The 14,774-nt window shown below is 44.3% G+C and overlaps 1 protein-coding gene across 1 annotated transcript; it reads right to left on the bottom strand.

Annotated features, from left to right (window-relative positions):
• Positions 1 to 9,085: 9,085 nt before the first annotated feature.
• LOC308494597 (UV excision repair protein RAD23 homolog B-like) lies at positions 9,086 to 10,626 on the bottom strand. Its single transcript, XM_081042458.1, has one exon. It carries the CDS (start codon positions 10,413 to 10,415, stop codon positions 9,192 to 9,194), a length of 1,224 nt encoding a protein of 407 aa, XP_080898584.1. The 5' UTR covers positions 10,416 to 10,626; the 3' UTR covers positions 9,086 to 9,191.
• Between the last annotated feature and the right edge of the window lie 4,148 nt (positions 10,627 to 14,774).

Below are 14,774 nucleotides of genomic sequence, written 5' to 3'. Positions count from 1 at the left end.
TGGGTTTGGGTGTAGGGAGCATGAGTAGTTCTGTCGCCATTCCTACCACCCAACTTCGATGTGGCCTTGGGCAAGATACCCCTTGGGCCTTAGCTTCCCCAACTGTAAAACGCCATCAATATTATCTGCCACGTGTTGGTGGGAAGGAGAGATCTGGGGGTGCGGTGGGATGGGTCAAAAAGGTCCACAGTGAGATGAGACCTCAGGTTGGGGGTGAGGTAGAGCGGGGTGGGGTAAAGGGGAAAGGCTCGCCTAAGCTGTCCCCAGTCTCCCACAGCTGGGAAGGAGAGCATCACGCCCCCAGCTTAAGGCCCACCCCTGTGCAACCCGCAGGGAGGTAAGGAGAGTCTGGGACCAGCAGGGGAGGCTCCCACCTCAGCCACTTCCCAGACCCATTCCTCTGTGTCTTGAGGACCTGGGTTGCATCCCTATCCCTACTGCAACTTGCCATATGACCTTGGGGGAAAAGATGCTTCTCCTCTCTGGGCCTCAATTTCCCCAGTTGCAAAATGAACAGTAGGACTGGCTGGTCTTCAAGGCCTTCTCAGCTCTGACATTCTGGGCTCCTATTCTCATCCCAAAACACGCCCATGTCTCCTCTGCATGGCCTGCCTGCTACCGGACTCCAACCTGTGCTCTCTGCTCCTGCAGGTGATCTCCCAACGGGTTCCGCTGATTGGTCAGGCCCCAGGATCTTTGTCTCTGTCCTGGACTCCAGCAGCCTTGATGAAGCAACGGACAATTTCTCTTTCCAGGGATTTGCACAAGACCCCTGCCCTGGCCAGCGCGTGAGTAGAGTGAGAAGGACTACAGAGTTAGTTGTGGATTGAGATACTTGGTGCCTGTCCCTGTGCTTGATGCCATGGGAGGTGGAAGGAGGAGGTGGAGGCAGAGGAGGGGGACAAATAGGAGGAGGCGAAGGAGAAGGCGGCATCTCAGGCTAGCGGGCAAGGACAGGGCCCTCCCAGCTTTGCCATTTCCTATTTGTGAGAGGCTTTGGGCAAGTGAGTTTACGTTTCCGAGCCCTTCTTTCTTCGTCAGTGCACTGAGAGGGGACAATATTCTGGACCCATAGCACTGATAAGAGGACTAGCATAAGACCTGCCATATAGCAGGCCTTCACCAAACAGAGGCTGTTATTCCATATGAAACAGATTGATGGGATAGAAGGTCCTGCTGAAAATGGGGAGGGGCATGATGGTGAGGGCCACAGAGGCCCAGGCGAGAGTCTGGAGGCCATCAGAGAAACCTTCCTGGAAATGAGCCAAGCTGGTCCTTAAGTCCCATGGGGATTGGGGACTATGGAAGCAAAAACCAGTCCCTGGACAGGGACAGGAATTGCATCGCTCCAGGTGCTTTGCAGATTAAAACACAAGACACCTGTGATTTCCTGTAATCTTCACGGTTGCCCTGGCAAATTTTGAGAAAGCTGGCAGGAATTAGTGTCTCGGGAAAGAGAGAGAGAAAAGAGATAGAAAAGAAAAGAGGCCAAGCAGGGGAAGGGACTTGCCCAAGCCACAGAGCCTAATGGTCAGCAGGCATTTGGACTCCTACATTCAGAGACTGCAAAATCTTACCCCTTTCTGATGACTGGCGGTATGTGTCTTCCAGAGGGTTTAATCCCCCAGCCTCTCCTCTCCTTGTTTCTGGACAGTCAACTCCAATCCTCCAGCCCTATGCCACTCTTGACAATCTTCTACTGCAGCCACAGATCCTGGGAAAATGGTGGGGCCCAGAACCCTGGCAGAGGCCAAGCTTAGTGAATGGGAAGAGCAGAACGCTTCAGAGTGGGTGGAGCCTTCAGTGGAACTGGGGACTGAAGGGGCACTTGTCGCGTGAGGCAGGGAGGTGTGAGTTCCCAGCTCCCATTCTTTCACACCCTTTCCTTTGCAGGCTCCCACAGCTTCTGGCCAGGCCTTGGTTTCTGCTGCCTCAGAGTGGCAGCAGATGCTGGAGGCGGCCGAGGCTCTGCTGATTCTGAAACAATCTTCCCAGGCTCCTTCAGGCTCCATCTCCCCGCTCCAACCCTGCGTTGCACCAGGTAGCCTGGTCCTTGAAAGGAGAACACGGGGTGGGGCTAGTTGGGAAATGGGAGGACCTTGAGGTAAGCGGGGAGTAACTGGAAACTTGGGGTTGGTGGGTTGACCCTCCTTGGGCCCAGGTACCTGAGCTCCTCAGTCTGATGCCTGACATGGCAGTTGATGGTTGTTCAGCAAAGCATCAGTTTAACGAGCTTTGTATTCAACAGCAAATGTCCAGTGTCCTGATGTCAAGAAACACGGAAACGGGCCCTGAGAGTGGCAGGGGCTTTCCCTAGGGTATGCAGCATGTTAAGTGGAAGACCCAGGTCTCCTGACTCTCAGCCCAGAGCTTTCTACCCGGACCCTTGCCACCTGCTGTGGTCTGGGGAGGACATACATAGGTGATGTGAGCCTAGTCTGGAAGGAGATCTGGTCCCTGCCTTAAGGGACCTTCCAGTCTGGATGTGGAGCCTGGATGCCTTCACAAGTTGTGTTTTGCCACTAAATCTCAATGATGAGCCTGGAGTGGAATGACTGGAGGAGGTCTGCAGAGGGATGGACACCTGGGGAGGCTGAGAGGGATGGCTGGGCATGCCCAGGCCCAAATGGTGGATGGGGTATGGTGTGTGAGTGAAGCAGGAACCCTGGAGGAACATAAGGGGAGGAGGCTGCAAAGGCTACCAATCACAGATGTCTGGCATGCCAGGCTTAGGAGGCGATACCAGCGACTATGGGTGGTGAGGAGCCAGGGACTGTGTGAGCTAGGGGGGAGCATGCTCAAAGACCCTGGGCTTGGCAAAGATAAATGTGATTGGAGGGACTGCAGGAGGCAAGAGTTGACATGGGCAACTCAGCGAGGAAGAGTTCTGTGCAAGAGTCCGCGTGGCAAATCCTCGATTGGGTGGAACACAGAAGAGGGGTGAGCTGGGAGGGGAGATGGATGTGAGCTGGCCCTAACCCCTTCCTTTCTGTCTGCAGCTCCTGCTGGAGATAGAGGGCTCCAGCCTCCTAGCCCCTGTCTCCCACCCAGGCTGGCCAGCTCTGTTTCTCAGCCTCTTGGACATCCGGCGTGCATCTCACTCTTGAGCTAGAAGTCCAGCGGAGGAGGCCTCACTAGAGTACTGCCTACTTACGCATTTGCAAAATGTTTAATGTTCAAGACGTTCAACGTTTATAAAAAAAAAAAAAGCCTCCAGAGGGGGTAGGACTCACTAGAGTACTGCCTACTTATGCATTTGCAAAATGTTTAATGCTCAAGACGTTCAACGTTTGTAAAAAAGCCTTCAGAGGAGGAGGCCTCACTAGTACTGCCTACTTATGCATTTGCAAAATGTTTAGAACTCAAGATGCTTAACATTTTTTAAAAAGCCTTCAGGTGCTTCTGTAAGCTTTCAGACCCTTTTTATTATACAGGGCAATTCCTTGGCTGAGGGCAGAATTCTTGTACCTCCATCCTTTACTCCCTTGGATCCTGGGGCCTTTTTATGTCTCTTATTACTAAAAGACGGTTGTGTAATCTAAGCTGATCAGTCTTGAAATAGGGTTCTGTGTGAGTTCATATGTTTATATGCCAGAGTTTTTGTTTGATTCATGATTGCAAACATACCAGTGTGTTCATGTACATATCCATGTATGTGAAAATATGAAGACAGTTTTTCAGTTTTTGCCTAGGTTTGTGTGTGTGTGTGAACAAATAATAAACCCTTATTGTTGTAAGGCACTGAGATACAGGCATTGTTTGTTGCCACAGTCTAACCTAGACTCTCCTGACTCTAACAGACTTGTTCAAATCACCTGTCAAAGTGAATATCGCCCCAACCAATAACCAGGATTTCTTAGCTTGGCCAGATAAGAAAATGGTAGAGGGATTTCCGGTCAAGATGGTGAAGTAGGGCGGGTGGCTGGATGGCTCAGTTGGTTGGAGCGTGAGCTCTTAACAACAAGATTGCCGGTTCGATTCCCACATGGGCCAGTGAGCTGTGCCCTCCACAACTAGATTGAAAACAACGACTTGACATGGAGCTGATGGGTCCTGGAAAAACACACTCTTCCCCAATATTCCCCAATAATAAAAAAAAAAAAAAAGCGAAAACAATTCCTTTAAAAAAAAGAAACAGTGGAGGTAAACACTGTGATGACCTCCTCTCACAACCACATCAAAATTACAATCAAACTGCAGAACAACCATCTGAAGTCTAGCTGAACAGAAGTCCTATAACTAAGGACATACAGAAGACGCCACCGCGAGACTGTTAAGAGGGGTGGAGACGTGGAACGCACTGGTCCCACACCCGCATGTGACCATTAAAAATTGGGATGGATATCTTGGCTGTGGAGGTTCCCCCCTGGAGGAGCAAGGGGTCCCAGCCCCACACCAGGCTCCCCAGCCCAGGGTTCCAGTGCCGGAGGGAGAAGTCCCCATAACTTCAGGCTGTGAAAACCAGCAGAGATTGTGGCTGGGTGAGATGGAGGATGGCTGCATTCCCAGACCCTCCTCTTAAAGGACCCACGCATGGTCTAATTTGATGACGGACTCAGTCGCTTTGAGCTCCAGCACTGGGGCAGCAGCTCAAAAGGCACCAGGGACATACAGGGAGGAAATGAGTTGTCTGGCCTCAGGATGAGGGCTGGAGGGGCAGCTTTCTCCTGGGCGGAGGAGCTGGCAAAAGTCATTGATTCTTTGTTGAGCCCTTCCCCTCCCTGCGTGCAGATGCAGGCGGCCGCCATATCTGAATCTCCATCAACCTGGCTAACACCATTCACCGCACCCTGGTGGTTCCTTAAGACCCTGCCCTACCCAACTTTCGGGCCCACCCAAGCCACCTCCAGTGGCTTTCCCATACAAACGGCCTGTCTTGGCTCAGGCTACAGACTTTCCTAAAATCTCTCAAAGGTCCACAAAACTCAAACAAGCAAGCAGCATCTGGCTTTGGCATGTCCCGTACCTCTGGCTGAGCAGCCCTAAGCCCAGCACTAACGGCAGCCAGACTCGGTTCGCAGATTGGCCTCTCAAGGCACCTCTAAACCCACTGTGGTCAGTGGCCATCTGTGGATTGCTTTGTGGCTCACAAAGCCAGGTGGCCCTGGGCAGGGCACAGGCTGTGGCTGAACTTGGCCTGTGGCAGGGCCCCTCCCAGGAGGCCTCGCGGCTGGCATGCCTAGAGGCCAGCTTCAGACCACACCAGAGCACCACCCAACCACCTCCACAGACGATACACCCAAAGTGGAGACGGGGCAGGCACCAGAGCCCTGCTAAAGCAAATCCTGCTCTGTACACAATAGCTCCTCCACTGTAGTCACGGCCGGTCCTCAGAACCAATCAGCCCGAGGGTGAATCCATCCCACTGACACAAACAGCCACCAAGGCTCAACTACAACAGGAGGGCACACACAATCCACACAAGAGACGCACCTGCAGGACCCGGCTCTGGTGACCAGGGAGACTGCACCACTGGGACCCACAGGACACCTACTACATAAGGCCACTCTACTAAGACCAGGAGGCATAGCAGCCTTACTTAATACATAGAAACAAACATAGGGAGGAAGACAAGATGGGGAGACAAAGAAACACTTCCCAAATGAAAGAACAGAACAAAGCTCCAGAAAAAGAACTAAACAAAAGGTTGGGGGAAATGCCCTGTGTTGTAGCATTTGGCAATGTCAAGCTACCAACGTGATGTCAATTAATGCAGAATTGGGAAGAGACACATTTCCATAATTCAGATACAATAAATGTACATAACCTCAAGAGCATAGATAATAGGAAAATAATCAGGGATTGATGAGATGTGAGTATGTGTTATGTTTGTTTTCAATATAACGTATGTAATGTGATTGTTACTTTACATCCAGTTTTTAATGACAACTGTTTTTAACAGGTGGCTTGTGAAGTTTCTGAAAATTTAACAGTCGGTGCTTATGTTCCAGCAAGAGTCCCCTCCAGCACTCCACTCTTTTCAACCGTTGCCCAGAAAGGCACCTCTTCTAAAGTAGGTCACACTGCAGGACCGTCAAGGGCTGCTACCACTGGTTTCTGACCAAAAATAGCCTAAAGTGTGGGGAAAGTACTAACTATTAATTTTAAAAATGGAATGATCTGGAACAAATTTTGAACAGAATTGAATTGTCAAAAGTGTTTATGGGTGAACGTGCATTCTCAGAGACAGCCAACATTGGGTGAAGGTGAGAGGTGGGGACACCACAATAAGAACAAGTCGTGCAGAAGTGTATTCAACAGATTTCTTAAAGGCTAAAGGAAGGGGGCAACTGGTGTTACCTGGCCATCGGATCTGTATCTCTCATCAGAGAGACAGACATTCATCATATTCCCTTCTCCTTCTTAGAAAAATGCTGCATAATCTACATAAACTTCTCCACCTTGCCTTTTGACACTTAAAAATACATACTTCATTGTTAAGTAGAGTCACTATGTCATACAGCAGATCTCTAGAAAATACTCATTTTGTATAACCACGACTTTGTACCCATTAAACAACAACCCATTAAACAGTATAATTTTATGCTATCCTATATAATATTATGTTATATAACATTACATTATATTATATTATATCATAGACCGGGTCTTATAGTAAAATAAAACCGGGTCTTATATTAATTTTTGTTACTAAAGACGCAGTAGAGCTGATTGTGCAGCTAGGTCGTATTTTTGGGGAAACACAGTATCAGATTGGCAAAATGCATAAGTCTGGCAACACTACTAGCGAAACTCTGGGAAAACATGCATTGTCATACACTGATGGAGAACAGGCAATAGGCACAACCTTAATGAGGGGAATTTGACAGTAATAAGGAAGATTACACATGTTGTTTTACCCTTTATTCAGCAATAGTACATCTAGGAGTCAGTCTCGAAGATGAATTTATTAAAATTGCTAAAGATTATGTCACGAGTCTATTCATTGCATCTATATTTGGAGTAGCAAAAACAGAAACAACCCAAACGGTCCATCAGTAGAAAATAGTTGACTAAATTATAGTTCCTCCACACAGTATAGCTGCTGAAAGGAGAGATGTCTCTATAGAGCACTATGGTGTAATAAGCTCAAGGATATTATTTTTTCACTTTCACTAAGGTATAATTTGTATGCAAAAAACACCTGTCAGGTATTAATGTGTAAAATTTGATGCATACATCCATGTTACCATCTCCAACATCAAGGTAATAAACATATCCATCATCTCCAAAGATTCTTGTGCACCTTTGTTATCTTGTTGTTTTGTTTTTGCTTTCTTATGATAAGCAAACTTAACATGAGAGTGACCCTCTTTTTTTTTTAATTTACTGGGGTGAAAACTGTTAGTAAAATTACATAGGTTTCAGGTGTACAATTCTGTATTACATCATCTATAAATCCCATTGTGTGTTCACCACCCAGAGTCAGTTCTCCTTCCATCACCATATATTTGATCCCCCTTACCCTCATCTCCCTCCTCCCACCCCCCTTGCCCTCTGGTAACCACTAAACTATTGTCTGTGTCTATGAGTTTTTGTTTCTCATTTGTTTCTTGTTCTTTTGTTGTTTTTGGTTTATATACCACATATCAGTGAAATCATAGGGTTCTCTGCTTTTGCTGTCTGACTTATTTCGCTTAGCATCATACTCTCAAGATCCATCCATGTTGTCACAAATGTTCCTATATCATCTTTTCTTACCGCCGAATAGTATTCCATTGTGTATATATACCACAACTTCTTTATCCATTTATCGATCGAAGGACGTTTTGGTTGTTTCCATGTCTTGGCCACCGTAAACAAAGCTGCAATGAACATTGGAGTACACAGGTCTTTATGGATAAATGTTTTCAGAGTTTTTGGGTAGATACCTAGGAGAGGGATTGCTAGGTTATATGGTAATTCGATTTGTAATTTTTTTTTTTTTGCTATTAAGATTTTTTTTTAATATGCCATGAGATATCTTGATTGTATATTTTCCAAAGTATTTTCCCAGCCACATCTCCCAACCCTTCCAAAAGACTTCACCAGTCTTTCCAATGCCATAAAAGATGCTGGATTATAGTTCTGTCCACCTTCTCTTTTGGAAAGCAGTAGACTCCTAATGACTTTAATGGTCATACATTCTTATCTAATAAGGAAAAACATTTACAAATATTAGAAACCCAGTTTCGAAACATTTGCATTAATTTTGAACTGAATCAGCATTTTGTAGGTTTTAAAAAAGGCCGCAGTTTGAAGTCACGACTTGCTGACAAACACATTTCTGCTGAGGGAAGGGAAGAGAGGGAGAGTGAATGCTGCATTTCTCCATTGGCCCCAAGGTGCTAATTTCACAAAGGGATACATCAAAAGCAAACATGCAATGATGGTTTTAAAACTTTTACTGCAATATAACAATGAAGTAAACAGTAATTAGACACCTACCAATTTCCCCCCCAAAACAAACCAAAAATATGTAAACAGGAAAATAACTCTGCCTATACTTGTACAGCTTCTCAAATCATGTTAGAAGGGTCTCACATTCAATGATCAAGAGATTTTAAAATAGCAGTAATTATTTTCATTTTAAGAAAAGGGTCCCCTTCTCCCTTTCGCCATCCCAAGTACTTAACAGGAAAGAATAGGCTTTCTTGACATTAATTTTATACTTATTTGAAGCAGCAACAATAACCATCAATAATTTGGCATTTCTGTTTATAGTTGTTTCAAAATTGTTTTCAATTTCACAAAGCCATTATCCAGTGTTGCCATGAAAGAGAGACTGTAGATTCTAGGTAGCAAAGATTCTTTCTGAAACCAATGTTAACTCAAAGAGATACAAAGCAGGGCATTACACTAAATTTCTGGATCTAGTACACTAAAAAGAGTGAAACCTAGGAAGTTATCTACTGTTTTATACAAGAAATAAAGACCTGCAAAAGCTGATTTTTGGTTGTATAATATTTTACACACTGTGGATTTGCAGCATCTGCTAATTGAAGCAGACATGCACGGTATTGATCCCTGCCCTATATTCCTAGATCCCTCCCTCCCCACCCCCAACAATCTATCTTATACCAAGTAGTATGGATATGAGCCCAAGTCATCCCAGACAATCCAGTGAACAAAGTTAGTGTAATGCACTGGTGTGAAGTGTGAGATTAAAAACAAACAAACAAAAAAAACCAACAACACAAAAAAAGTCCCTTTCAATCTTCATCAAAGTTTTGCTGTAGAAGAAAATTGGCAGCCAAATTCTCATTCTTCTCACAAGCAAAGTAAGCTTGTATCACAAGTCCTTCAGGAAATCCTAATGCCTTTAACCTTTCTATAGCTTCTTTTTCCTGAGGCGTTACTTGAATGTAGTTCATATGACCACTCCCAGCTTCTGCAATTCCTCTACTGCCACCTCCACCCCCTCCTTGACCACCAGCTTCTTGAACTGGTTCATTTAACATCTGAATAAAATGCTCCTGGTGTTGGCTAATTTGCTGCAGTAATTGAGGATTTTCTCGACCTATCTGTTGTAGCAAGGCTGGAAGCAGGGAAGGATTCTGTTGAATAATTTGTCTCATCTGTTGAAACTGAAGCTGATTCCGTAAAAACTCAAGGGGATGTCCTCCAGAACTTGTTGTTGTAGTTGTTGCTGTCGTAGTTGCTGCAGCTGCAGCCACTGAAGACTGAGGAGCCCCAGTAGTGGCTGCTGGAGGGGGGTCAACCACAGCCTGACTTTCTCTATCTCCGGGGATTCCCATTAAAAGGTACTCCACTGCTCTGTCAGGGTTGTTGAAACTGGCTCTCAGGGCTGCGATTACTTGTTCTCGTTCATAGCCCATTGACATGATCTCAGTTACCATATTCTCATAAGACTGACCTGTCACAAGCTCACTTGTTGCATCTTCAAAAATGTTTGACCGAGAAGAATCTCCTGATGTACTGTCAGTTGATGTTGGGCTAGTAGCCACTGGTGCTTCTGCTGGCTTTTCTGGAGGGTTCTCTTGTTTTGTTGCACTAGCAGGTGCAGGTTCAGAAGACGCTGTTGTTGATGCTGGAGTGACAGATGCAGGTGTGGGAGTGGGAGCCAAAGCAGGGGTGGGGGCTGGGGCCTGAGCCGCAACTGGTGCTGTGGAGGAACTAACTGTGGTAGTGGTGGCAGCATTTGATTGCTGAGTTGTTGTTGGTGCTGGTGTTGTCACTGCTTTGGGTTTTGTCACCATAACCACCACAAAGTTTTTCTCATCAATTTTATATTCTTTTAGAGCAGTATCATCATTGAGGATTTTGCCTGCATAAATTAATTTTTGACCTGCTACGGGAAAGGCATCTTTCCCCTTTTCAGATTCAATCTTCTCTTTCAGTGCTTTCACCGTCTCCTCCGGGTCGATGTCAATCTTGAAGGTCTGCTGCTGGAGGGTCTTCAGGGTGACCTGCATGGTGCCGACGACGCGCAGCTCCGTGGCCGGGCCTGCTCCGGGTGCTGGCCGCTGGGCGGGGTCTGTGGCCTGGCGGGGCCCCGGGGTCGCCCGCGCTCCTCGTGCACTCGGGAGGAAGGCGGTGGGGGTGGGGGCTTGTCACATTCGCCCTGCGGAGCGGCCTCTTCCCCAGCACTGGCCCCAGGCCGGGCCGCTGTCTCCGCGACTGCGCCTTCCCTGCGACTTCGGGCCGCCGTGCTTCCTCACGCGCCTGGCGCCAGCCACTGAGTCGGCAGGAGGGGCGAGGGGCTCTTCGAGACCAGTGGAGAATCCACTAGCTCACCAAGGCTGGTGGCCGCCATCATCATCCGATTTGTAATTTTTTGAGGAACCTTCACATTGCCTTCCATAGAAGCTGCATCAGCCTCCATTCCCACCAACAATATATGAGGGTTCCTTTTTCTCCACAGCCTCTCCAACACTTGTTGCTATTTGTCTTGTTGATGACAGCCATTCTGACTGGGGTGAGGTGATATCTCATTGTGCTTTTTATTTGCATTTCTCTGATGATGAGTGATGTGGAGCATTTCTTCACATGTCTATTTGCCATTTGTATGTCCTCTTTGGAGAAATGTCTCTTCAGGTCCTCTGCCCAGTTTTCAATTGGGTTGTTTGTTTTTTTGTTGTTGAGTTTCATGAGTTCCATGTATATTTTGAATATTAGCCCCTTATCGGAGGCACTGTTTGCATAAATCTTCTCCCATTCAGTTGGTTGCCTCATTATTTTGTCAATGGTTTCTTTTGCTATGCAGAAGCTTTTAAGTATCATATAGTCCCATTTGTTTATTTTAGCTTTTACTTCCAATGCCTTTGGAGTCAAATTCATAAAATGCTCTTTGAACCCAAGGTCCATAAGTTTAGTACCTATGTTTTCTTCTATTCAATTTATTGTGTCAGGTCTTATACTTAAGTCTTTGATCCATTTTGAATTAATTTTGGTACATGCTGACAGATAGCAGTCCAGTTTCATTCTTTTGCACGTGGCTATCCAATTCTCCCAGCACCATTCATTGAAGAGGCTGTCTTTCCTCCATTGTATGTTTTTAGCTTCTTTGTCAAAAATTATCTCTCCATATTTATGTGGTTTTATTTCTGGGTTCTCAATTCTATTCCATTAGTCTATGTGTCTGTTTTTCTGCCAATACCATGCTGTTTTGATTATTGTAGCCCTGTAGTACAAGCTAAAGTCAGGGAGTGTGAAACCTCCAGCATGGTTCTTTTTCTTAAGATTGTTTTGGCTATTTGGGGTCTTTTGTGGTTCCAAACAAATCTGATGATTTTTTGTCCTAGTTCTTTACAAAATGCCATTGGTATTTTGATGGGGATTTCATTAAATCTGTATATTGCTTTGGGTAATATAGCCATTTTAACTATGTTGATTCTTCCAATCCATGAGCACAAAATGTCTTTCCATCATTGCATGTTTGCTTTTGATGTATCCCTTTGTGAAATTAGCACCTTGGGGCCAATGGAGAAATGCAGCATTCACTCTCCCTCTCTTCCCTTCCCTCAGCAGAAATGTGTTTGTCAGCAAGTCGTGACTTCAAACTGCGGCCTTTTTTAAAACCTACAAAATGCTGATTCAGTTCAAAATTAATGCAAATGTTTCGAAACTGGGTTTCTAATATTTGTAAATGTTTTTCCTTATTAGATAAGAATGTATGACCATTAAAGTCATTAGGAGTCTACTGCTTTCCAAAAGAGAAGGTGGACAGAACTATAATCCAGCATCTTTTATGGCATTGGAAAGACTGGTGAAGTCTTTTGGAAGGGTTGGGAGATGTGGCTGGGAAAATACTTTGGAAAATATACAATCAAGATATCTCATGGCATATTAAAAAAAAATCTTAATAGCAAAAAAAAAAAAATTACAAATCGAATTACCATATAACCTAGCAATCCCTCTCCTAGGTATCTACCCAAAAACTCTGAAAACATTTATCCATAAAGACCTGTGTACTCCAATGTTCATTGCAGCTTTGTTTACGGTGGCCAAGACATGGAAACAACCAAAACGTCCTTCGATCGATAAATGGATAAAGAAGTTGTGGTATATATACACAATGGAATACTATTCGGCGGTAAGAAAAGATGATATAGGAACATTTGTGACAACATGGATGGATCTTGAGAGTATGATGCTAAGCGAAATAAGTCAGACAGCAAAAGCAGAGAACCCTATGATTTCACTGATATGTGGTATATAAACCAAAAACAACAAAAGAACAAGAAACAAATGAGAAACAAAAACTCATAGACACAGACAATAGTTTAGTGGTTACCAGAGGGCAAGGGGGGTGGGAGGAGGGAGATGAGGGTAAGGGGGATCAAATATATGGTGATGGAAGGAGAACTGACTCTGGGTGGTGAACACACAATGGGATTTATAGATGATGTAATACAGAATTGTACACCTGAAACCTATGTAATTTTACTAACAGTTTTCACCCCAGTAAATTAAAAAAAAAAGAGGGTCACTCTCATGTTAAGTTTGCTTATCATAAGAAAGCAAAAACAAAACAACAAGATAACAAAGGTGCACAAGAATCTTTGGAGATGATGGATATGTTTATTACCTTGATGTTGGAGATGGTAACATGGATGTATGCATCAAATTTTACACATTAATACCTGACAGGTGTTTTTTGCATACAAATTATACCTTAGTGAAAGTGAAAAAATAATATCCTTGAGCTTATTACACCATAGTGCTCTATAGAGACATCTCTCCTTTCAGCAGCTATACTGTGTGGAGGAACTATAATTTAGTCAACTATTTTCTACTGATGGACCGTTTGGGTTGTTTCTGTTTTTGCTACTCCAAATATAGATGCAATGAATAGACTCGTGACATAATCTTTAGCAATTTTAATAAATTCATCTTCGAGACTGACTCCTAGATGTACTATTGCTGAATAAAGGGTAAAACAACATGTGTAATCTTCCTTATTACTGTCAAATTCCCCTCATTAAGGTTGTGCCTATTGCCTGTTCTCCATCAGTGTATGACAATGCATGTTTTCCCAGAGTTTCGCTAGTAGTGTTGCCAGACTTATGCATTTTGCCAATCTGATACTGTGTTTCCCCAAAAATACGACCTAGCTGCACAATCAGCTCTACTGCGTCTTTAGTAACAAAAATTAATATAAGACCCGGTTTTATTTTACTATAAGACCCGGTCTATGATATAATATAATATAATGTAATGTTATATAACATAATATTATATAGGATAGCATAAAATTATACTGTTTAATGGGTTGTTGTTTAATGGGTACAAAGTCGTGGTTATACAAAATGAGTATTTTCTAGAGATCTGCTGTATGACATAGTGACTCTACTTAACAATGAAGTATGTATTTTTAAGTGTCAAAAGGCAAGGTGGAGAAGTTTATGTAGATTATGCAGCATTTTTCTAAGAAGGAGAAGGGAATATGATGAATGTCTGTCTCTCTGATGAGAGATACAGATCCGATGGCCAGGTAACACCAGTTGCCCCCTTCCTTTAGCCTTTAAGAAATCTGTTGAATACACTTCTGCACGACTTGTTCTTATTGTGGTGTCCCCACCTCTCACCTTCACCCAATGTTGGCTGTCTCTGAGAATGCACGTTCACCCATAAACACTTTTGACAATTCAATTCTGTTCAAAATTTGTTCCAGATCATTCCATTTTTAAAATTAATAGTTAGTACTTTCCCCACACTTTAGGCTATTTTTGGTCAGAAACCAGTGGTAGCAGCCCTTGACGGTCCTGCAGTGTGACCTACTTTAGAAGAGGTGCCTTTCTGGGCAACGGTTGAAAAGAGTGGAGTGCTGGAGGGGACTCTTGCTGGAACATAAGCACCGACTGTTAAATTTTCAGAAACTTCACAAGCCACCTGTTAAAAACAGTTGTCATTAAAAACTGGATGTAAAGTAACAATCACATTACATACGTTATATTGAAAACAAACATAACACATACTCACATCTCATCAATCCCTGATTATTTTCCTATTATCTATGCTCTTGAGGTTATGTACATTTATTGTATCTGAATTATGGAAATGTGTCTCTTCCCAATTCTGCATTAATTGACATCACGTTGGTAGCTTGACATTGCCAAATGCTACAACACAGGGCATTTCCCCCAACCTTTTGTTTAGTTCTTTTTCTGGAGCTTTGTTCTGTTCTTTCATTTGGGAAGTGTTTCTTTGTCTCCCCATCTTGTCTTCCTCCCTATGTTTGTTTCTATGTATTAAGTAAGGCTGCTATGCCTCCTGGTCTTAGTAGAGTGGCCTTATGTAGTAGGTGTCCTGTGGGTCCCAGTGGTGCAGTC

Source organism: Rhinolophus hipposideros (genome assembly GCF_964194185.1).
Source record: "Rhinolophus hipposideros genome assembly, chromosome: X".
In the NCBI taxonomy this organism is placed as follows: Eukaryota; Metazoa; Chordata; class Mammalia; order Chiroptera; family Rhinolophidae; genus Rhinolophus; species Rhinolophus hipposideros.
Note: the sequence above shows the minus strand (reverse complement) of the source record. Positions and strands in the feature narration are given on the sequence as shown.

Bases quoted from the DNA above. Each gene is read 5' to 3' on its own strand.
- LOC308494597 (XM_081042458.1), bottom strand. From the start codon at position 10,415: ATGCAGGTCACCCTGAAGACCCTCCAGCAGCAGACCTTCAAGATTGAC.